This window comes from Podarcis filfolensis, assembly GCF_964270895.1.
Source record: "Podarcis filfolensis genome assembly, chromosome: 1".
Lineage (NCBI taxonomy): Eukaryota > Metazoa > Chordata > Lepidosauria > Squamata > Lacertidae > Podarcis > Podarcis filfolensis.
In genome coordinates this window covers 3,180,493-3,205,599 of record NC_139604.1, presented here as the reverse complement: position 1 = coordinate 3,205,599, position 25,107 = coordinate 3,180,493, and the positions used below count along the sequence as shown (strand labels likewise).

General features: G+C 42.1%; 1 protein-coding gene across 1 annotated transcript in view; it reads left to right on the top strand.

Annotated features, from left to right (window-relative positions):
- ABCA12 (ATP binding cassette subfamily A member 12) overlaps window positions 1–25,107 on the top strand; it is a 122,657-nt gene that overhangs the window by 75,255 nt on the left and 22,295 nt on the right. Inside the window, exons 29-40 of the mRNA XM_083625473.1 lie at window positions 791–977; window positions 2,319–2,537; window positions 3,359–3,555; window positions 4,418–4,578; window positions 7,636–7,872; window positions 8,772–8,904; window positions 13,241–13,493; window positions 15,273–15,359; window positions 16,429–16,522; window positions 19,277–19,404; window positions 20,545–20,632; window positions 22,466–22,571. Coding sequence (XP_083481599.1) covers window positions 791–977; window positions 2,319–2,537; window positions 3,359–3,555; window positions 4,418–4,578; window positions 7,636–7,872; window positions 8,772–8,904; window positions 13,241–13,493; window positions 15,273–15,359; window positions 16,429–16,522; window positions 19,277–19,404; window positions 20,545–20,632; window positions 22,466–22,571 — 1,890 coding nt within the window. The remainder of the gene's footprint in view (window positions 1–790; window positions 978–2,318; window positions 2,538–3,358; window positions 3,556–4,417; window positions 4,579–7,635; window positions 7,873–8,771; window positions 8,905–13,240; window positions 13,494–15,272; window positions 15,360–16,428; window positions 16,523–19,276; window positions 19,405–20,544; window positions 20,633–22,465; window positions 22,572–25,107) is intronic.

Below are 25,107 nucleotides of genomic sequence, written 5' to 3'. Positions count from 1 at the left end.
GCCCCACAACCTCTGACTCCCTCTCCAGAGCACCACTAGAGTCAAGGGTCATGACAAAAGGCAGCACAATTTAGATTCCTCACCTGACCCTGACTATATTTGGAAATATGTATGCTGTCATGTTTTGCAAACTTAAATATGGGTAGGTTATTTGGATACTCTGTATTGTAAAATCCCAAAGCAAAAATTACCCTCTCAAGCTGATTGTGCAGGGTGTGTGTGTGATGACTGACAGGTAGGTGAACCAGGGATTGTTTGTCGTTAGATGTATACACACAGTATAACTTCCATATTAATCTTCCACCTATTTAGAGACTACCCATCTTGAACTATATATTTCTTTGACGGGGGAAGACAACCACAACTCACTGCTCTTAAATTTGCTGCTAAATCTGCTGTTTCTTTAAAACCCACGTTGATGCATTATAGCTTGTTACAAAATGTTGTGGCTGTACGGTCATGTACATCTAATTTTCATAGAAAGAAGTCTTAGTATCCACCCAAACAGCTGTGTTTTCCATTTCTCCTTTTGACATGTCAAACCTGGGCAGTAGCAGATATCCACAACATACGCCCCTTTCCTCTCCCTAAAACGAAACGCAATTTTGAACTCCCAGCCCCAGAGGCCATTCCGCCAGCATACCTGCCTGTGTGGTACATTTTCATGCCATTTAGCACACTTACCATTTTTTGTGTTTTACTGATAGCTGTCCATATAGGTATTCCATATGCAAATTCCCACCATCTGAAGCACAGAGTAAAAGGTTTCTCCGTTCTTGTTGCTTTATAGTTGTTCAAGGTGCTCTGCCTTCTAACCTTGAACCTGAGCCGACCGACCTAAAAGTGGGAGTTTCTCTGTATGGAATAACAAAGGTCTATGGATCCAAAGCGGCTGTCCAGAATCTCAACCTGAACTTTTATGAAGGAAACATAACTTCTTTGCTGGGACACAATGGAGCTGGAAAAACTACCACAATGTAGGTTCTCTTTGAAGAGGAATTGCTTCGAACTGCAAGAAATACCACTTTGAAGCTAGTGAAGATAAATGCCAGAATCAGTAACATCTTTTTATGTTTCAAGACCAGATCAGTTGTTGTCTTTGAGATCTGCTTTTTTGAAGTTTATGCCATATACTTTCAATGTTCTTTATTTATCTCAGCAGGTTTCTGTCTCCCCTTCCTTCACAAATGAAAGCATATTTCTTATTTTTACTGATTTTTCTGCTGGCTTTTCTGCTCCTAGGCCAACAGAAGTATCAGCAGTAACACTTGTGGATGCTAAAGGTTCCCATTTTGTTGAATTATTGTAGAACTGTGTGCTGCTGCTGCTGCTGCTGCTGGGCTTGGTGTTTCTTTTCATGCTCATAGCGGGAGAATGACGTGCAGCAACAGCTTGTACTAGTCATCCTCCACACTAACTCAGTGGCTGTCATTTCCCATCAAACTAAGACCGTCTGAATTTGCAGGGTGCAAAAGTCCTTTGGGGTAAATCCAGCAGCTTTTCAGCTTTGCTAGTCTCTAGGAACATCCTGTTCTGTGCATGATATCTCAGTGTGGAGCTCCAGTTTTGCATAAGCATATCTCTGATCAAACAACTTAAATATATTTCAGGATCTGAACTATAGGTTACAGATCAGTGTATTGTGATTGCCTTCTGTCAGCAAAGTGGAGCATTATGACAGAGAGCTGAAATGAAATTTTGTCACAATAGCTTAACATATTGACAATTCTGAAATATTTAAATTCTGATTTTTTAAAAATAATCAATTTGAGAGGGATGCAGACTGCAAAATGTTTTAGTTATCAAAGGAAAACCAAAGTCAATGAAAAACTATGGATCTTGGTTTGGACAATCATCAATAATAGCCTGCATTGTGCTGATCAAAGGGAGACAGGCATCCATCCTCCTGACTCACAGTGTACATGTAAACTGGTCTTAAAAGGATCGTGGCAGAGTGAGGATGTGACTTCCTTTGCAGTGACATTTCATCATCTAGCAGTGTTTGCAAACATAGTTCTGCTTTAGCGCATATGCTTTACATACATTGTCTTGTTGAAATCCTTATAACAGTCCCGTAGGACATGTTGTTATTATTAGCTCCATATTACAGATTCAGGGCTGAAACTGAAAGAGGCAGGTTTTCCTAAGGTTACCTAGGGAGTTCATGGCAGAGGGAAGATTTAAAGGGATTTCCTCATTCATAGCTCAGCCTCATGGCCACCCCAGAGTGTAGTGACTACACTATTCTAGCTCTTATAACTTGTGGGATGAAACGCTGGATATTTGTCTCAACTGTTCCGTATCTCCCCTATTTCTAGATCTATTCTGACCGGCTTGTTCCCTGCTTCATCTGGCACTATATTTGTTTATGGTAAAGATATCAGAACAGACCAGGATACAATCAGGAAAAACATGGGAATCTGCATGCAACACAATGTCTTATTTAGTTACCTAACCACAAAGGAACACCTGCTTTTATATGGCTACATCAAGGTGCCCCACTGGAGTAAAGAGGAGTTACGCGAGGAAGTAGAAAGGTACATCAAAGTAATTATATGGAGAACAAGTGTGAATTTGGTGGGTTCACATTAAAATGAGATCCAAATAAAATTTCTCCCCCACATTCCTAGCTGCAGACAACCAAATCCAATAATGTTCTTTCTTGGTTTTGCTGCTTTGTTATCACAACATTTATCTCCACACCGATTTTCTGTGTCAAGACTTAGCTGACTTCTGTATCCAAAGTGGCATAAAAAGACTGCATGGAGGAAATGATGTTTCCTAAATTACTAGGAAGTTTTCTGAGCAGGGTATACTTTGGATAAAAAATGTGCTTCTTTCCTTTGGCTGAGTCAGAATAATACTGAAATATTGGTGGTGAAATCAGGGTTTCATGACATTAATCCAAGACAAGCTAATCCCTGTTGCCAAAAACAGTAGCTTTTGCATAGTAGCTTTTCCTCATTATTATTGTCCTTTTTGTTTGGTTTTACCGACCAGTTTTTCTAAGGCTATTTCATGCCACTTTAGAGATATTAATCAACCTTTGCCATCCAATCAAAATGAGTTTGTAGTTTCTTTGCGTCACTGGGGGGCTTGGAAGCGGGCCAGAATACATTGTGATTCTGAGCCCTTAACCTTGACACATTGGCTAGAAATTCTGAAACATCTTAAAAAGAACGATAAATGAAATCAAGTCCAAGGAGCATGTTAAATCACAGTTTTGGATTATGCCAATTCTAAGACAGCAGTTTTTCATTTGTATTGTTGGCGCTTTGATATATATAGGTTCCTTTGTTTTAGTTACACACAACGAAACATATTTTATTATTACCTTTTCCTGGGCGCTATTTTGAAGGACTTTGAAGGAAACTGGATTATACAACCATCGTCACAAGCTGACCGGCTCTTTGTCAGGAGGAATGAAAAGAAAGCTATCAATATCCATTGCTCTCCTTGGGGGGTCGAAAGTGGTGATTTTGGATGAGCCAACTACTGGGGTTGATCCATGTTCAAGGAGAGGCATTTGGGAGATTATTTCAAAAAACAGAAAAGGTAATGTGGGCAGAAAAGTTGACAACCTGGCTGTTTAAAGCAAAAGTAGAAGTTAATACTGTCATACACACAATAAAAAATTGGGTGGGGGGGGGTCAGGGTGAGCTTGCATCATTGTTGAAACTCATGTCTGGAGTGTTAGGTAATCTTATGAAAAAGGTATTCTTTTTAAAAATATGTATTGTATTGGTTTTCAGCAATAACATTATAAACATTACAGAAAAACACAGAGAGTGCATATTATTGGATTGTTAGCTACAAAAAATAACAGTAAGGTACATACATAATATCTGATTAATTAGTCCTCTGCACAGAGATACATGTGTTATAAGGGGGTTTACAATAACTGCTGACTTACCAATGTCATCAATCAACAAAGAACACGTGCCTAAAAATGTGTCTTTCTTTGCCTGACCATTATTAACTCTGCTGTGTTGGGTCAAGCATTGAGAAAGTGCTGTTCCCCATACACATGCATGCCAGGATTTTCTCCTGTTTCCCACCTGACAGCTCTCTCCGTCCAGGCAGCAACTAAGAGGAGAGAGACAAGAGTTTGAGATGGAACCTCAGAGTTAGAGTTACTCTCAAGTGACAAAAGCGCTAATTTAGTATTCATAATCAGTGACTTGCAGGCCAAAATGGATTGCCCAGAGGACGCCATTTACAATCGTCTGAGCCCCACACAGCCCTATAGAGCCTCAGACGAGGGCCTGCTTTTCAGTCTGAGCAATTCATCTCCTAGAGAGCAGACACTATCACATGAGTCCCTGTTTCCCATTTCCCTGTCGCATTTCCTGCTGTCTGCAACACCTCTGCAACATATTGATAGATATATGCTGCCTTTTCTGTATGCTTTTTTCAGGCAGAACAATCATTCTGTCTACCCATCACTTGGATGAGGCAGAGGTATTGAGTGACAGGATTGCATTCTTGGAACACGGTGGGCTCAAGTGCTGTGGGTCCCCATTCTACCTGAAGGAAACTTTTGGCAGTGGATACCACCTGACCCTGACTAAAAGAAAGGTTTGGAAAACACTTGAATGTTGTTATGGGGTGTGAAAATATCTAATATTTTTCAAACCTGATGTTGCCCTGAGTTAAGGAGGAAAGTGAAGAAATGGCATCCAATGAAAATGATTTTTTTAAAAGGTATCCAGTGGATGTTATGAATCTACAGGAAATGGTAAAATCGAGAGATCAGATGGCATAACAGCTTCTCCCCATGGTGTCTTTACATTTTGATTAGCTATTTGCATAGAAATGGCCAAGTGCTTGTCCAGTTACACTCCCTTTGAAAATTTAGCTTTTATAGTTTCATTTGGCTGTTTAGAATAATAAAATTTCAGCAAGGCATTTGACAAGGTGCCCCATGATATTCTTGTAAAGAAGCTGGTAAAATGCGGTCTTGACTATGTTACCACTCAGTGGATTTGTAACTGGCTGACTGACCGAACCCAAAGGGTGCTCATCAATGGTTCCTCTTCATCCTGGAGAAGAGTGACTAGTGGGGTGCCACAGGGTTCTGTCTTGGGCCCGGTCTTATTCAACATCTTTATCAACGACTTGGATGATGGACTCAAGGGCATCCTGATCAAATTTGCAGATGACACCAAACTGGGAGGGGTGGCTAACACCCCAGAGGACAGGATCACACTTCAAAACGACCTTGACAGATTAGAGAACTGGGCCAAAACAAACAAGATGAATTTTAACAGGGAGAAATGTAAAGTATTGCACTTGGGCAAAAAAAATGAGAGGCACAAATACAAGATGGGTGACACCTGGCTTGAGAGCAGTACATGTGAAAAGGATCTAGGAGTCTTGGTTGACCACAAACTTGACATGAGCCAACAGTGTGACGCGGCAGCTAAAAAAGCCAATGCAATTCTGGGCTGCATCAATAGGAGTATAGCATCTAGATCAAGGGAAGTAATAGTGCCACTGTATTCTGCTCTGGTCAGACCTCACCTGGAGTACTGTGTCCAGTTCTGGGCACCACAGTTCAAGAAGGACACTGACAAACTGGAACGTGTCCAGAGGAGGGCAACCAAAATGGTCAAAGGCCTGGAAACGATGCCTTATGAGGAACGGCTAAGGGAGCTGGGCATGTTTAGCCTGGAGAAGAGGAGGTTAAGGGGTGATATGATAGCCATGTTCAAATATATAAAAGGATGTCACATGGAGGAGGGAGAAAGGTTGTTTTCTGCTGCTCCAGAGAAGCGGACATGGAGCAATGGATCCAAACTACAAGAAAGAAGATTCCACCTAAACATTAGGAAGAACTTCCTGACAGTAAGAGCTGTTCGACAGTGGAATTTGCTGCCAAGGAGTGTGGTGGAGTCTCCTTCTTTGGAGGTCTTTAAGCAGAGGCTTGACAACCATATGTCAGGAGTGCTCTGATGGTGTTTCCTGCTTGGCAGGGGGTTGGACTTGATGGCCCTTGTGGTCTCTTCCAACTCTATGATTCTATGATTCTATGAAAATGTCTCTTCCTGAGTTGCTGGAGGAAGTACATTTTCATGCATGTTTTGAGCAGGGCAGGAAATATAGTGCCAAACCACCCCATTCCACTTCAGCCAGTGTATGATGGTTGATTTAAACTCAAAATCAGGGATGCTTGAGGAATTGCATTTTTTGCAAGTCCTGATATGAACTTGCCTGATCCATAATTCTGTCCACCAGATTTTGCACTCCTCCAAATGTTGCAGCACAGTTCACAGAAATTTAGGGTTACCAAGTGGTGCTTTTAAATATGTTTTAAGAGAAATAATTGATTTTAAAATATGTATTTAAATATGCATTTTGTAATGGTTTCTGATTTGGAAGAAGAACAAAACTGAGTAAAAATCTGCAAAAGTGGCATCACCTGGAAATAGGCAGATTTGACCATGGCTATAGTTGGATGGGGTTTTGTGCATCTTGCCTACATTGCTTTTTTAAAAAAGAAAGTGCAAGTGGATATAAATCCATGTCAGAATCACCATTCCTGAGTTGCTTTTTCACAGTGTATCCTCTCTTTCTGAAAGCATTAAGTAACCTCTACCCTGGATGCGGGTGGCGCTGTGGGTTAAACCACAGAGCCTAGGACTTGCCGATTAGGAGGTTGGCGGTTCGAATCCCAGCGACGGAGTGAGCTCCCGTCGTTCGGTCCCTGCTCCTGCCAACCTAGCAGTTCGAAAGCAAGTCAAAGTGCAAGTAGATAAATAGGTACCGCTCCGGCGGGAAGGTAAACAGCGTTTCCGTGCGCTGCTCTGCTTCGCCAGAAGCGGCTTAGTCATGCTGGCCACATGACCCGGAAGCTGTATGCTGGCTTCCTCGGCCAATAAAGCGAGATGAGCGCCGCAACCCCAGAGTCGGTCACGACTGGACCTAATGGTCAGGGGTCCCTTTACCTTTACCCTGGACTACCCTGGATTTTAAACATGTGGAGAAAATAATTTTAAACTTTGCCTAACCTGTAATTTCATTCTGAGATTGATCCAGGGAGTGAAGTGGGAGGTAGTGGAGCAATTCTGTTTTAACATATTTGCAGATTTCTTGTAGTTAGGGATGTGCTGGAATGGAAAAGAAATAAAGTAGGTATGCGCTACTGTGTCGCATTTTGACTGCCCAAAACAAAACTTTTTTATATAAAGAAAAGCACCAAGCAACTGCTGGATTAGGCCAAAGAGGCCTTGTCACCCAGCATCCTGTACTTATGAGGAGCCTGGAAGCAGGACTTGCACCCAGCAGCTCTCCCCCTTCGTGGGATCCCCATTAACTGGTATTCAGAGGCATCCTGCCTCCATTGTGGCTAGGAGCCATTACTAGCCTTCTCCTCCATTTCTCTGTCTAATCCCCACTTAAAGCCATCCAAGTTGGTGGCTGACACTATATCTTATGGGAATGAATTCTATAACAGTCTACTGTGTCAAGCAGAACTTTCTGTTGTCTGCCTGGCCGGAATGTGCCAGCTTTCAGCTTCACTAAATGCCCCTGGGTTGTAATATCTTCGGTATTAATAAAGAAATATGTCTGGAGAACCAAATCCTCACATGCAATTGCTTTAGTGCGCTGTGTTCTCCTCCCCTCTTCCCCTAGAGTCCAACTCTAAACTTCACAGAAGAATGTGATACTTCTGCAGTGACAGCCATGATCCAGTCTCATCTTCCAGAAGCCTATCTCAAGGAAGACATTGGGGGCGAGCTTGTATATGCACTCCCCCCATTTAACAGTAAAGTTTCCTCATCCTACCAGTCTCTCCTGAGAGGTCTGGACAGTGGCTTGAGTGACCTCCATATTGGCTGCTTTGGAATTTCAGACAGCACCGTGGAAGAAGTGAGCATCTAAACACTTTTAAACATCTGATAAGTTTTAAGTATCTGGTTGTTTTATTGCTATTTTATGCTGAAGTTTTATTGATTGTTGTTTTGTTTCAATTTTGTTGGGCGGGGGCAGTTTAAATCTTGTGAACCACCTGATAATAATTTTACCAAAAGGTTGGATACACATTTATTAAAGAAATAAATCTACTGGGAGCTACAAAGGTGAAGCCAAGGTATTGAACATTTTGCCCTGATTTCCCCTTAAATATATGAACATGCTTTCAATTTATTTATTAATGCATACATCAATCTACATAAAGGGAGAATTACAGTCAGGTGCATAGGACTATTTATAGCCATCTCCATGCTCTACTTTCCAGAGATGGAGCAAAAGATGGTGCAAATTGACTCAATGGCTGGCCAGTGGCAAAGATGCCAGCATCTACAAGCAGCATCTCCATTGGTCAGCAGGGTTTTCTGATCCCTGGCAGAGGGTTATTTACTTACGTCCAAGGCTCTTTACTCCAGGGAGGAATAAAAGAAGATGCGGATGATGAGGAAGATGCCAACTCAGGTCTTCCTGTTTCCCCATCTGTTTAGTTTCAGTGGTGATTTAGTGCTAGAAGTTTGTTTATGTACATATTGAATTCACAGAAATAGTTTTGAATTCACAGAATTATCAGTTGTCGGAAGACTCTGAACGGGCACTGTTCTCTTTTAACAGAGTGTACACCAAACCCTTTGTCCAAAAAACTCAACAAAACTCAAAGTCCTTTTCCTTCCCTTCTATGTGCTCCTTCCCCCCACCTCTACCTGGTTTTAATATTTTGCCTGGGCTTCTTCCCCCTTCTACATCTGTAAGAGGGCTTCACGGAAGTGAAATAAAAGCATTTTTGTTTTGCCGTTATGCAGGTATTTCTCAATTTGACCAAAGACCTGGCAGAAGATGAGCAAGCTGATGTGGAGTTGTCCCAAGAGGCGGCCAGTTGCAATCTGGAGACAGACGATCTCTCCATGAACGCCGATAACTTCACTGAGAGAGATGGTATTTATCCATGATTAGGTCCCTGGCAGCTAAATAGTTGTCTACATTGTCAACTTGCATTGGCTAAGGAAGGACTCCTGTTTCCTAGGGCAGGCCCCTCTGGGGGTGGTGTTTGTGCTACAAATATGAGGATTCTCGGGAATACACCTTAGAACACTTGCTCCCCCTGCCAACCAAGAATAGTGGATGCATTTGTCAAATCATTTGCCTCATTTCCCCACTTTTCCATGCTTAGGCTCTCTCTCAGCGGCAGAGCACCTGCTTTGCATGTGGACGGTTCCAGGTTCAAAGCCCAGCATCTGCAGTAAGGACTTGGAAAGACCCTGTCTGCAACCCCGGGCAGCCACTGGCAGTCAATGTAGACAGTGCTGTGATACATGGTCCAATGCTCTGGCATAGTATAAGGCAGCTTCCTATGCTGTTATGAAAAACTTTCAATGAGGAGAGGCTAAAAAAAGACTATGAAATCTTACCCCAGTGTGCAGTTTTGCCCAAAAAAGTTTCAGGCTTCTAGCATGCAAGAAAGAGCAGTTGCACTAACTACGATGTAATGCAGGCCTGCAAAACTCAGGAACCACCTCCCACAAATTAATGCAGCTCATCAGCCTCCTAGATCCTTGACCGCTACTCTGTTTAGACAAGCTGACTGGGTGGGTCACAGATCTGCCATACAGCTCAATTGTAACCACATTTATTGAGGACTCAATCTCATTTATTTTGGTGGGGTTTTCCAAGTAAATAAGCTTTATATGGATTCAGTCTTAAAGGACACAACAGGCACTTTCACAGCCAACCATTTGGGGAAGGGGTGAGAGTTAAAGTGTAACTTTTGCTTCGTTTGTAAACCTAGCAATTCAAGTCCCAACTGGCAACCAGCTTTGCTAGGACCAGAGAGCATCATCCAAAGAAAATCAGAGCTCTGAAGCTGCAAGTTGCTTAAATAATATTTTGCTTGTCTGAAAAAGCAGCTTGAATTATAGGCCTAGTTCCAACTGAGGAGGTAAACCCCTGCCTGGAGTGTACTACTTCAACGTAGGTGGATGCTCACATGACTGAATATTCCTCCATAAAAACGTTAGATTTCAGAGAAATCTAAAAATGGGCAAATCATGTGAGCTCCCACATTCGGACAATTACCTCCATGAAAAGAACTAGGGCTTAAATACCTTAGGCGGCTGAGTATCATAATTGACTAGGTAAACCCTATTTTCTGTTGGCTAGTTCGGTACCCTAAAGTTTCTCAAGAGTTTCAAGCAAATAATACAAATACAGCTGTGAGGAGAAAGTAACTTGTGACTCATCATGGCCACACTGATAACTGACACTGCTTTCCAGTGATTAATCTTGTTGCATTAAAAATGGGTAAATATGTCGGGTAAAAGAAAATAAGGCTCAAATTGTTCACATGAATTACTGCTATCCACATGGTTGTGCCAGATCAGACATCACTTTTTTCACCCAATTGTATCTATGGAGGAGCTCCATGTTCTGAACTGGCCCTATGACTACATGAAATGAGCATTTTAAGGTATGAAAATCATGATGCAGTGACATATATGCAGCATCATGGCTGTTTATCAGGCTGGTTGAGAGCTGAAATGCACTTTCTATGTGTCAGTGTAGATAATCTAATGTGGATAGCAGCATATCACCTCAATTAAGATTTGAGAATTTGATTTGACTGCTTTAATTTCTATTCCGCTTAATAGATTTCAAATGTCCCTAAGTGGTGTACAAAAAACTGAAGCAACAACAGGCAACTGTAAGAAAATATTTCAAAAATACACAGTTACATACAAAAATGTTGCATTAATAAAAACATTACAATATACATTTATTTTCCTTCTGACACACCCTTTCTACTATGGCAAATTTTATATCTTTACATACTAAGAGACAATGTTCTTGTCTTTTTTTGGAGTCCCATGTATTATCTTGTAGTTGCCGCTTGCTTTGTACAAATTTAAAGTATGGCTTATTGCCGATGGATGTAGTTCATAAAGGCTGAACATTTTACCTAGAAAAAGTAAATATGCCTGCCGTTGTTGTAAAGTCTCTTTGTAGATTGGAATCTGAAACTTTGCTTCTGTGTTTTCATAATCCTTCAGCCGTTACTTTGCAATGACCCCAACCCCCTTCTCATTGCATTTGGGAATATTAGTGGGTCCAATGAGTGCTACAATTGCACAATACAGACTGCAATATGTATTTGGGTTGCAACCCCCAGTATCATGTTTTGAACAGCTACAGGATGATCTGGGAGGGAGCGCAGAGCTTTTGGCTTGAGGCTCTTCCTCAGGCCAAGGAAAACGAATTAAGCAGCACTGACCTTTGCTTCTCCTTTCTGGAGTTAGGCGTTGAGCCAAACTCCAGGCGAATCTTCCTTGCCTGAGCTGTTTCTAGCCTTTAAATTTTACCTCCCAGCTAATGCCCTCTTCGTGCTTCCTTCCCATATAACTTTGTGACGGCCATATCTCATGAGTTTAGAGACCATAGATCAGTGGCAGAGCACCTCCCTCCCTGGCACCTCCAGTTAAAAAGGCAAAATCTCCAGTAGCAAATGATGTGCATACCAGAGATCCTGAAGATCCTGACTGTCTGTCAGAGTAGGCAATATTGAACTAAATGAAAAAAACAGCACCAACATGTCTCTATTGCCTCTCATGTCATTCTTGGGAATGGCCAGGTTGCACCTCTTTTGTGATACTGATGGGTCAGTTGACACGCACTGCAGCACCTTTCCACAATTGGTAGGTTTCCTCCAGTCTTGGCTGTGGGTCTAGGGTGAGCGCACCAACTCCTAGGGGCCGAGGCAGTTTTGGCCCCTCCCTCCCAAGTATTTTTTGAAGGAGCTGAGGCCCCTCAATATTCAGGGGTCATTTGGCTCTGCCCCCTAGCTTCAGATGCACAATGTCGTGATGTTGCCCCTTCAATCCCTTTAAGAAGATGGCGCCCCTGTTCTAGGGCCAACTTCACACATGTGGAGGAGGTTGAGCAGAGGGTTTGTACAGTTTGGAGCACTGGAGCAGCAGCGTTATTAAGTCACTTTTCGTTTAATTTTGTTTGCTTTGTTTAAATGGTAATTTTTTGTACTATTCCATTCCTCCTGCTTTAACCACAGCTGGAGGACATCAAGCATAGAGACTGCATAAGGATCTTAGACCTTTTTTTAAAGATGACTCTTTATCCATGGAACTGAGGATAGTGTATATGCTCCCCTTCCTTAACCTTGACAGAAACAGTGTGAAGTCGATTAGGCTGAGAAAGAGTGATGTGCCCAAGGCAATACAGTAAGCTTTATGGTTGAACAGGAATTTGAACACATGTACCCATCCACCCCAGCCTGTCTCCAAAACTCTAGCTAGCACAACACCTTACAGAGGTGAGCCCTTACCAGTGGCGTAGTGTGGGGGTGCAGGGGGGGCCGGCCGCACCGGGTGCAACATCTGGGGGGCGCTCGCACTTGCAGCTCTCTGCCCCTACCTGGCTCACTCAGGGTTAGGGGGCGCAAATTACTTGCCTTGCCCCAGGTGCTGACAACCCACGCTACGCCACTGGCCCTTACTATTTGGAGCTCAGAAGTTTGTAAAAACTTGATGTTCAGGCTAGCTAATTAATGAACAGCAGGAATTAACACAAAGCTGCATTGTCTGATTTGGTGCTATCTGCACTGGACATTTCACACCCTCTAGTGTGGTGCTTTAGTACAAAACTACTAGTATGGTAAGCAGCACTTAGAAAAAGTTCATGTGAGGCTTCTACATGCCAGCAGAACTCTTTGCCCTGTGTTGAGTGCACCATCCACGTGCAGCACATAATTCTATGAGGTGGCAATTTGTGCTGCAGGTGTCAGAGTGCCAAGTGAGTGCATTTGAGACACTTTTTAAAAAATCCTTTAGAGCAGAGCTTTCCAAACTTTTCATGTTGGTGACACACTTTTTAGACATGCATCATTTTGCGACACAGTAATTCAGTTTTACTAGCAAGCAGGAGGTTAAGCTAACCCCTTTCCAGCCTCAGGAGGAGCGCCGGGAGCATTCACGCCTACACACTGCAACTGACACACTTTGTCGCAACACTCTGCTTTAGACAATGAGCTCGGGCTCTTGGCTGGCCATCAAGCTTGTGGTTCCAGCACAGATTTCTCCTAGGAAAGCAGCACTGGTGCAGAAGCTACCCCAAATCAAGGATTTATGATGTAAATTAGTAAAAGAGAAGTAGCATCATTTTAAACCAACCCACGTGTTTTGGTTGGGTAAGCTGGATGAATGCAAGTGTGGGGAGGGAGCAACGCTCGGTACTTATATATCTCATTCATCCCTTTTTTGCTCAATAGACCAAGCGCTGGTTAAGCCGATGAAGTCCAACAGCTTTCCTCTCTTGCTGAGGAAGGCCACAGCTTTGCTCATTAAGAGGTTCCATCACACACGCCGCAATGTGAAAGGCTTTATTGCCCAGGTCATCCTTCCTGTGCTCTTTGTGACTGCTGCCATGGGCCTCGGCACCTTGAGAAGTAAGGTGGCGGAATATCCAGCGCTCCACCTCTCCCCAGCCTTGTATGGTTCCTCCAAGCAGATGGACTTCTTTGGGTGAATATCCCTTTTTATGTTATTAAAGCTAGCATTGGACCAGGTATAATGGCCAAGATCTGCCATATGGTTAAATGACTTAGTCTGGGGGCAAAAAACAGTATCATAATGAGGTGTACTAGGAATATGGTTGGTGTTGTCTTGTTGCTGAGCAACAACGTGCAGAGCTCAGTGGAATGGGAGCCCAGCCAACCAGAAGTCTCTTAGTCAGGTCCAATCCTAGGGTCGGGCGAACAGCAATCCACGTGTTCAGATGGTCCAAGGGAATATGTTGATCTTGGGGGTCAAAGGTCAAGGTGAGAAGGCAGCAGCATGGTGGGGCCACGAACTAAAAGCGTTGTTAGCAGCACCTGACTGCTGCTGGAAGCTCTGCTTAAGAAGGCTGAAGCCAGCTGGTTTTCATCAGCGCCTTCTCCTCTGTGTCCTTGAAGGCTGATCAGCTGCTGATGGAGTCATTCTACCTTCTGCCCCTTCAGGCAAAACTGACTCCTGGCTCATGACAGTTGGAAGAGGGGGTCGACAAAAGGAAGACATTTTATTAAATTCTGTAATCCAGTGTTTTCTAGAGTTGGGAAAGCCTCTGGGATCCTCTTGTGGGACAAATCCTCAGCTTACCAAGTGATGGCCTAAGAGGCTGGGTCAGCAAAGTGCAGGAGCACAGCTGTTGGCTGGTCGGTAGGGTTTTGAGTGTGTATCAGGGCCCTTCAACAACACAACAGAACTCTGCAGACCCAGTAGTCCCACTTCCTCTCACACCTGTTGGTCAGGAACATGAGCTCCCTTTGGTTTCCACAGCCAGGTGTTGCCTTTCAGCTCATGAATTGTCAGAGGCAGCTTAAAGGCAAAAGAGGCTCTAGGTTGCCAGTCTGACAACCTGCATGTGTGCACATGTATACATACACACACACTTCAACAATATGATTAGGTCTACTAAGAAATTATGTCTGAATTTTTTTACCTATCAAAGAGATTACCCAGAAATCTCTTGACTGACAAATTCCACAGATTTGAAGCCTCGAAACATTAAAAGTTTAATTCAGTAGTGCACAAATGCGGAGCATCACAATTATTTTTAAACCTTTTCATATCAGCAGCTCTTTAGTAAACTTTCAATTGCTACTTTATATTCTTCTGGATTTCAAAAGTTTTGGCACAAGGCCGGCAGATAGGAAAACTGCTATCACTGTGCATACACCTTCCTGCCCCCCCCACCTTAAAATGAATTTCTATATCAACACATTCCTTGTGCTGAACTGTTTCTTCAGTTCAAGATGAATTGAATTCTAAGCAGCAGTTTGTGGATTCACCTTCAGGGACTGTTTACAGGGAAACACTTCAGAAGAATGACTCCTGTGTACTGTGCAGAAACTTTTTGGAGTGCTCTCTCATGTCAGAAAACGTCACCTCCTGAAAAAGACACGTGGGAGCTGGGAAATTTGCTTCTGAGATAAAAGCTGTTGGTTCTTATTTGAAACGGGACTTATGAGTGATACAGGAAAATTTCTTTAGGGTAGATAATTGAAGAATTGCTCACAAACTGGTTATAGGGTCACAGCGTAAATTTTATATGGCAAACCATTACTTTTATATGTGCAACTTTGAACCTAGCAAACAAATGTTTGTGCCAAAACTTCATATCTATTTCATGTTTTATGCAGTGGGATATAAAATAGTGTTTGACTTTGACAATGCTTATTTTATTCAGTTTATATGCTATGTATCAGTTCTGACTCTAATGAAAGTTCAATTAACAATTTTTGTACTTTTTTAAAACCCTAGAAATTATAATGAGACTACAGATGCTCTGGTTGCTTCGCTGCTTTCTTTTCCTGGAGCAGATAGCACCTGCGTGAACAAAAGTCATTTGTAAGTAGCTGTTTTCTTCTTTTAAATTCCTAATCAGGGAAGGGAAGTGGCCAAAAATTAAGAGTCATTCATTAAAGACACCCTTTCACCATCTGCCAAGCTATGATGCTCTTAGAAACAGGTCTCCAGCAACCGTCAGATTGTTAAAGAATGTAGTTTTTAAAATGTTTTGCATTTACTAAGGCTGATATTTAAAGCATACTTACTTGAAAGGTTCTGTTGGTATCCATTCTGTGTTCAGTGCCTAGATGCAAGACAAATGACTTCAACTAAATTTAAACCTTCCTCACAATGCTATTCATATTTACCCAGAAGTAAGCCCACATATTTACCCAGAAGTAAGCAGCATCTTCGAGCCCTCTCCTCGCTTGGCTGCCCCCTTTCCTCTCTTCTCCACTGGAGGTGGACGAGGAACTGCTCCTCAGAAGTTTCTGCGGCTCCCTGTATCCCAAAGGCCCCCCTGACTCCCCCCTGTTCCAATGGCAGTCCCCTGACAACACCTATTGAAGCACATGTCTCATCTGTGCTGACTGATCTGTGTGTAGGAAAGCATGATGGATTTTCATCTTGGGCCTTGGCAGTAGCTTCTGATTATCCCTGAACCAACTTAGCACAATTCTGTTGCTTAGGGAAGTATTTGTGCAGACTGCACATGATTAAGCAAGTATCACAGGATTATCCAATTAATGCTTTACCCATGCAATGCCTCAGGGCAGGCGCTCCCTTATGTTTTCAAGAAAATGTTGTTATTTTAATGTTAATTTCTAAAGTTTCTTGCTAAGGAATTTAAAACAAGTCTCATTAGACCTTTGCAATCAATATCACAATTCAATGACTGAAAAGAGATTGACAGAGCAATAGGCAGAACCATTAAGAACTAGACAGGCTGAGTGAACTTCGCTCCCCTTGAAGCGAGTGGGATTTGCTGGGGGCTCTCAGGAGAATCAATAAATAAAGGCGATCTCCAGCCAAGTGCCCTGCATTAAATAGGAATCTGCTACCTTCTTACCATGTGTCATCTGCACACCTGCCAACAGGAAATGTCAGTGTTAAATCTGCTTATTTTCAGAGCGTGTTTCAAGGAAGACGTGCCTGGAGAGTGGGTGTTCAGTGGGAACCAGAGTGCTCAGTATTCTGCCTGCAACTGCACAGACACCAGACAGGTAACGTTAAATTAAAACTCAATGAGAGGAGATAAATATGAAATAAACATCAGGGACTTGTGGAACTTGTTCAGGAGCAAGTGGCTGACTCCAAAGGTTGCATATTTGAACATGGGCTACATACGTTGGATAAATTGGTGACAGGAGTTACTGTCCACTGTCTGTCACTACCTGGAATTGAAAATAAGGCTGTGCTTTCAGCCTTTTTTTAGTCAGGAACCAATTATGGTATAAACAGATATACTTCTTTTTATTATATTCCTTCAACTTTCCTCAACCTGGTACCTTCCAGATATTTTAAACTTCAGCTCCCATCAGTCCCAGGCAGCAGAGTTGTAGCCCAAAACATCTGGAGGGCACCAAGTTGGGGAAGGCTGCAGACTCCAAGGTGGCTTGATGTGTTGAATGCTGGACAAACACAGAGCTGGTTCACTCACAAACAAGCTAAAACAGAGTTCGTGGATTTAAACTGCTTCATGGTCTAATCCTATGCACATGTATTCAGAATGAATTCCATTAAATTCAGTTGAACTTATTTCAAAATAATGCTGTGTGGGTTTAGAACCTTGGGTTGCAATTCTATGCACAGTTAGGCTGCTTAAATCCCACTTAGGCAAAGTATCACAGCCCGATCCCACTGGTCTCAGTGGGAATTGCTCCATAATACTATGGACTGTGATCTTAATCTCATTGGAAGCCCTTTTGTAAATAAGGGAATTGCATTTGCCTGTAGAACATATTAAAGCTGAGGGTTGGACTCTAGTGCTTTCAAGGCTTCAACCAAAAGAGGAAAGATATAATTTGACTTCCAAGTGCTTCTCCTAGACCTAACACTACACTTGGCAGTATATAGTGATATTATTTGGGCATTCATCTCACCTGTCCTCTCTCTCCAACCTTTTGGCTATCCCTGGGTATACTTAAATCCTATTGTGTGCAAAATTTTGTGTGTGCAATCACTGTGCACATTTTTTTGAATGCTGATAAGGGTGGAGTTGCCATAGTCCTGACAAAAAAAACGGAGAAAAGAATCCTATCTCAGAAGCTGCTACTTGCATTTCAAAGGAAGCGCCCGTTGGCAAAAATGCATTTTTGTTGACAGCGTACAGACCTGTCCCAAGACATTTTGCTGCCTGAGGCAAAATACAAGGTGCCCCCGCCCACCGTGCCGTACATGTCATGCCATATTCAGAAGCTCAGTGGGCCTGCAGATGAACTTTAGTACAACAGTGGTGACTTGAACAGTACACCCCCCCCCCCCGGAGTGCAGCTGGTTAGCTTAGGAGGTGTACGGCAGGTCATGTGACACACACTGCTCCACCCTTCAGCATTTTGCCACCACTTCCCACCCATAGCAGCTGCCTGACTCTGCTTAATGGAACCATGGCAGGGAATGAAAAATGCAAACTTCCCTGTCCCTCACTCACCCCACAATTAATCACTACACAATTAATGCCACTTCTGGCCTGCACTGTGCATGTGTGCCTTTGTATGTGTGTCACTGAGTGAAAGGAAGGGTGTAAGGAAGAAATGAATTATGTGCTCCAAATAGACCGTACTTCCTGTGATTGAGAGGGTGCCATATAAACCAAGAATATTGTCTTGTGTTGTCCTTAAGCCTGGGCTTAACAGGGGCTGTAGCAATGCCATGGTGTGCATATAGTCTAAGTTTAAGGGCCTTAAATTCAGTATGTTAATGGCTTTTGATACCATTGACCATGGTATCCTTCTGGGTTTGGGAGCGGGGGGCACTGTTTGCAGTGGTTCTGCTCCTCCCTCCTGGACAGTGTCCAGAAAGTAGTGTTGGGGGATGAGTGTTTGGACCCCTGGGGTCTCACTTGTGGGGTGCCTCAGGGCTCCATCCTCTCCCCCATGCTTTTCAACATCTATATGAAGCCTCTGGTAGAGATCATCAGGGGATTTGTATGCAAGTATGCTGATGATACCCAGCTCTACCTCTCTTTTAAATCGGAACCATTGAAGGCAGTGAAGGTCCTGTGTGAGTGCCTGGAGGCGGTTGGAGGATGGATGGCAGCTAACAGATTGAGGTTGAATCCTAACAAGACAGAAGTATTGTTTCTGGGGGACAGGGGGCAGGAGGGTGTAGGGGATTTTCTGGTCCTGGATGGGGTAACTGTGCCCCTGAAGGACCAGGTGCATAGCCTGGGAATCACTTTGGACTCCCAACTGTCCATGGAGATGCAGGTCAATTCTGTGTCCAGGGCAGCTGTCTACCAGCTCCACCTGCTACACAGGCTGAGAACCTACCTGCCTGCAGACTGTCTTGCCAGAGTGGTGCATGCTCTAGTTATCTCCCGCTTGGACTACTGCAAGGCACTCTATGTGGGGCTACCTTTGAAGGTGACTCAGAAACTACAACTAATCCAGGATGCACAGGCAGATTGGTGACTGGGAGTGGCCACCGAAACCATATAACATTGGTCCTAAAGGATCTTCACTGGCTCTCAGTATGCTTCTGAGCACAATTCATAGTGTTGGTGCTGGCCCAGTGTACTTGAAGCAGCTGAAAAAAATATGCCTAGCTGAAAAAATGGTTTTTTGTACACATTTTATGTATCCATATTTAAATTTAGTTAACATTAAAACAAGAAACATATTTTAAGCTAAATTTTATGATGTGTACTATGAATGACAAATGATATAGGAACAGTAAAGTGAGTTGTGCATAAGATTTATTTGCTAAAACTATATGATTTTTGGCTAAAAAAGTTAAAATTTCTGGTTGCTTCCTAGAAATGTCCAAAAGTTGACTTTTCTCCACCTCACAAGAGGACTTTCTTCTCCCGGACTATTTACAACCTTACTGGCCATGATGTTGAGACATACCTTCTAGTGACTACCAAAGACTTTGTGCAGAAGAGGTACATTGTTTATTCTATTAACCCCTCTTTATTTCTTCCACATTTTATTCTTTCAGTAAACCCTTTTTATTATTCTGTTTCCAGTTGTCAGGTCATTGGAGTTAATTTATAAGTGTGCTGTGTATTTAATTTTGATTAATTTTGAGGCATTCTCCCAGTAGATAGGGGAGGTGTGCGCAATGTGTTTTTGACTACAACTTCCATCAACCCTGGCCAAAGTAACCAATGTCAAGAGATTATGACGATGACAGCTGAAGTCACCAACATTTGGGAAATTGCTGTGTGGAGTTTCTCTCTATGGTGCCCTGTTCACCTGACTCTACATCCCTGAGCAAATCCAGGTCACATTTCTTAAAGTTCTGGCAAGCCAGAACGTATGAGTGACGTAATGCCACACAGGGTTGAGGGGGATCAGGCTTGCTCTAGAATATTTTAGGAATCTCAACATTCCTATTTTGAAAAGGAAAAAATTGTACAACTACATTTTTTAAAAAACAGGAAAATGCATAAATAATTTTTATTTTATTCAGTAATTTATTATAACGTTTGCAGATACTGGGTTTTGTAAATGTAGAATTGTAAATATTGTGGCTCTGCTTTCACTGTAAGAGATGGCTAAAATCCTGCAGATCTAAAAATAAAAGAACATCACTAACAACCATTTGAAATTGTTATTCTTCATTAAGATTTTAATGTGCTGGCTTGGCATTGCCTTAATGTAAGTACTTATGCAACCATTGCTGTACATGGCATGGCTGGGCTGCTGAGCCTCAGAGTTTCACCCACCTTTAAGGAATGAGGCAATCCTGTCTGGCATGTAACTTATGACTGTTCTGTGTGTTATGTACTGAAGTTCTCACCCTGGGCCAGCAGGGGGATACTGTAGATAGTTTTCACTCAGGTCCACATATGCAAATAAGGGATCGAAAGTGACGTTCAGTGATTGGATAGTTACAGAAAATGGTTACTGTTGCGTTCTAGTGGAGCTCTATATAAGCAGGCTGGCTGAACCCTTCAGTTCAGTTCTGTTCTGGCCTGTGAATAAACAAGAGCTGTTTGAAGAATCGCTGTGTCGTCTGATATGTTCACCCACAACTTAACACTGTGTATTTCCTGAGGCGTATTTATTTTCCCCTCTAGGTATGGTGGTTGGAGTTTTGGACTGCCTTTGACTAATGACCTGAAGTTTGATATAACTCCAGTGCCTGCTAACAGGACAATAACTAAGGTAAACTGCAGTTGTGGAATGAAATATGGAATGAAAATCTAGAAAAGCAGTTTATTGCATTCAGTTTAAAATAGGTACATAAAAACTAACCTGGTTAAAACTGGCTAAAATAATTATATGACAAAATTGGAACATTGGGCTATATTCAACTAAGTGATGGTCAGAGTCGATTCTTTGAAATTATTGAACATAACAAAGTTAGGTCCATTAGTTTCAATAAGTCTACTCTGAGTAAAGTTCAGTGGTCTGCCACCACCGAAATAACAGGGATTACAGTGTTTATGACAGATTATTATTAGGTTCAGCAGGGATTTCATCTGTTACATATTTGAGGTGTTTAATTAAAATGTCTTACCTGTGCCCTCTCAACCATAATGTGTGCACACAACAAATATTATTTATTATATTTGTTAATTAATAAAATAAAATAAAATATTTATTATATATAAGATCTTTTCTGGATGGCTTACAAATGCGCAGGGGTGCTGGTGCCATGGGACTGGCTGTGGTGGAAGTCTGTGCCACTGCTGCATAGGACTCGTTCACCCAGTTGGCTTGTTCTGGTGGAACAGTCTCTTGTATCAGTCATTTTTTCTTGTATCAATAACATTTTTATTATAACAAATAAAAATCATTGTGTAAAGGGATACATAGCTGCAGCCTGTAGCAAAAGAAACATAGGAGGGGCGAAGCCTGTCAAGATACTTGAAATAGTTCCATAAAAAAGACATTTCATGTTTATTGTCTTTTTGTGCTCTTGAGTGAATCTTTGAAAGAGCCTCCCCAGACCCCCATCTTATAGCAGTCCTGGGTTATGGCTCCTCCTGACTGATTCTAGATCATTTGACATCTTCAGGACTTGAGACCTGGGTTTCCTGAGGCAGGAATCTGAAAAGTCTGAGAGCACAGTCCAGTGGGCTTATAGCTATGTCTGCCCCTTGTTAGCACCGTATATTGAAGGAGGGAATGTGACTGGAATAAGTATCAGGACTCTGCTAAATTGGAGGTCTTTTTCAGTCTAATCCCATGAATGTTACTCAGTCAGAACTGAGTCGCACTGACGTCAGTGGCATTCATTCCTAAGAAAGTGTTGTAAAATTACAGGCCCAGACACATTTATAGCTCATTTTCTCTCCTCCAAGGAACTCAAAGCACCAATATTAATTTTATTTTTACAGCAAGCCTAAGAGAAAGTTTAGACTGAGACTGAGTGCCTTGCTCAAGACCACCTAGTGGGCCTCCTAGCTCTGCTGTTGTTCAGTTACTGGAGGGACTAGGAAAATATCTAGGCTGCTTTCTGTACTACCATGTTAAAAAAATTACCCACAGTTCAGAATATCACTCAAGGTCAATCTTTGAGGCACTTCTGAGTAGCGACTGTGAGGATAATACAGGAAAGTGCAGAAAGCAGCTCATGGAAGAGATTAGAGTTCATGAATTGAATTCAGGGGTACAGCCTGTGAGAGAAATATCATAAATCCCTCAACAACAACAAAAGACACACAAAGAGAGACACACACCTGAGAAGCTGGTTTGGTGGCATCCTGGCACTGAAATACATAGCTTTCAATGTTTCCCTTTTTTAAAGGGAAATTCCCTTATTCCGAATAGGATTCCTCGCAAGAAAAGGGAAAAGTTGACAGCGATGCTGATATACGTGTTACTGGAAACTACCATTCACAAGTGCACCTTGTTTGGGTGGCATCGGGCAGGGAGAAGAAGACACACAGGCCATATGCATAGTGGGTGAAGAACCATTTCTTATTAAAAGCAAAAATTAAAATTAAAAAATGACTCTTCCCTGTTGCTCTTGCCTCTCAAATTTAAATATAGGTCTGGTATAATCCTGAAGGTTATCACAGCCTCCCAGCCTACCTTAACAGCTTGAATAACTTCATTCTCCGTGCTAACTTGCCAAAAGAAAACTCCTCCGAATATGGTAGGTGCTCAACAGTCTTTGGCAGCATCCTTTGCCTCTTCAGGTTGAGAGGCTTTCTTTTCTGCCTATTGCCTAATGAATTGTGACATTGTAAAGCATAACACTTTTATTCATGCCCATTAAGAATGATTGGCGTAAAACAGCAAAATGGCTTGTCCAATTTTTAGGCTTCTCAGGGCATCAATTACACTTTCCTTTATGTTCTTAATATGTGCTGCTGGAGACAAAACTAATTAGTAAACATTGTCTTAAGACTCACATCCCATGGTCATGCAGGAATTATTTTCAGTCTTTTCATTTAAGCTCATTCAAGCACTTGGAACTGGTAAGTGTGCTGTGAACTTGTAACTTTAGATAGGTCAGGCTTATTGAAACCTAGTTGGAGACAGAATTGATGGTATTTTCTTCATGGCACCTTTCAAACAGCCAAAGTCGTTTGTTGCTTTGACAAATAAATGACAGCTTAAGAACCGTTGAAATGGCCAGATAAAAGTTGACTGTCATTTTAGCAATTTGAAATAGGTGGCAATCCTGCTTTTGAGGTTTGACTTAGGCTTCATGTATTTAAAAAAAACACATAAAAAGAGCTTTTTACACTGACACTAAGCAAATCATAATGGCTTTCGACTTATGTATATTGTGCTTCTTTGCCTTCCAAGCCTAAAAAATATGTATTGAAATGGAAATTTTGACTTCTAGCCTAAGCTGCAGTAAAGGGAAAATGGCTTTATAGTGAAGGAGCATTAACAGCTTAGTCAAACTGTATCTTCTTTATTTTTGATTGCTGGTTGGGGGGGCATTGCTTTCTAGTTGTTAGTAGATCTTGTTCTGAACTAGAAATTGCTTTCATTCCTTGATTGAGGCATGAAACACTGCACTGAAGGGGAAATTTTGGGGTTGGTGGGTTTTTGGTTTTTGCAATGAACTGCAAGAAATATCCTGCTATTCCATATTGGCAACCTATTTTAAAAAGCCTACCCCAACTGCAGAAAACAAAACAGGTTTCCCCCCCTCTAAAAGAGCAAATGTCAGCCAGGACCCTTGTAAGAATGAATGACACATAAGCACTGCAGTGATTTCGAAATATGTTAAGAGATCAACCTCCTTGCCCGCCCCCGCCTTCAGGCCTCATTTCAGCTCTTGTATAAATGTAAAGGAAAGAAATCTACATTTTTAAAAAAATATTTTTTTTTTTGCAATACTTAGAATTTGAAAATGCTATAATTAGATTTATATCTCACCTTCCTTTCAAGAAGTTTAGGGCTATGTAAAATGTTCTCTTCTCCAGTCCAATTCTATCCTCACAGCTATTCTTAGAAGTACTTGACTGTTTGAAGGTCATCCAAGGAACTTCATACCTAAGTGGGGATTTCATTTAAGTCTCCCCATTCCTTTTTGTGGAACTCTTAATTACTGCACCATACTTCCCATTTAAAGGTGTTTTTTTTTAATGTAGTTACATAAAACAATACAATTAGCCCATATAATCATAAAATTGTAGAGTGGGACCCTAGTCCAACCCCAGCAATGTAGGAATCTCAGCTAAAGCATCCATGACAGATGGCCATCCAGCCTCTGCTTAAAAACCTCCAAGGAAGGAGAGTTCGCTCCCTTTTGTAGGAGTCTGTTCCACTGTCAAATAGCTCTTTCTGATAGAAATTTCTTCCTGATGTTTAGTTGGAATCTCCAAACCCATGCAAAGTCTAAGAGTTAAAGGTGGCAGTCTCTCCCCTTATCATGCTTCATCACTTTGGATATTTTTGATTTTATGGATTTTTGCAAAATGCAGCTGATGGTTTTCTTCCAATCTGGTACCTTTCATCTGGTCAGTTTAATTCTGACAAGTAGTAAAGGATCATCTTCTTTTTCTGAGTGGAGTCAGATCATGCATAATGATGGCACCTTCACCTGGTGCAAAAACAGGTGGATCACCCATTCCACCCATTCTGAACATGGCCCCATCCTTTTGACACCTGCCATAATTACATGTTTTCCCTAGCCCATTCTAGACCACACCTGGCTGGCTCCTGTAATATTCTCTGGCTCCTGCACCTATCCCCATCTTGCACCATTCATTGTCTCCAAAGGCTTCACTATTCCAGTCCACTGAGTTCTAGCTCCAAGTGCCCTCACCATCCTAACTTCTATTCCTACCACCACATTGATCCCTTTAGATCTAAGAATGGAATGCTTTAAAAAGAGACACAGCTAAGGTTGTTCTTGTGGCTTTCGCTCCAAGAACAGAATTGTGAGCACCAGTCTTCAGATGCCTCAAGTAAACCTTGGTTATTATCCTTGTATCCTGCTTTTCATTTGGAAAGAGTGATTTATATGCAACTTCCAGGGGACTTCCATCTAATCACTACTAAAAGCTACAGCTCCCCAGAATAAAACAGCACATGACATTGGAAACCCATTGCTAAAATTGGTTTTGCAGTGCCTCCAAATTCTTGTAAATTCAGGTGGAAGTGCAGGATGGGTGAGCAGGAAAGGGGAACTGAATCCTGCACTCAGTCAGCTCCTTTTACTCTGTAGC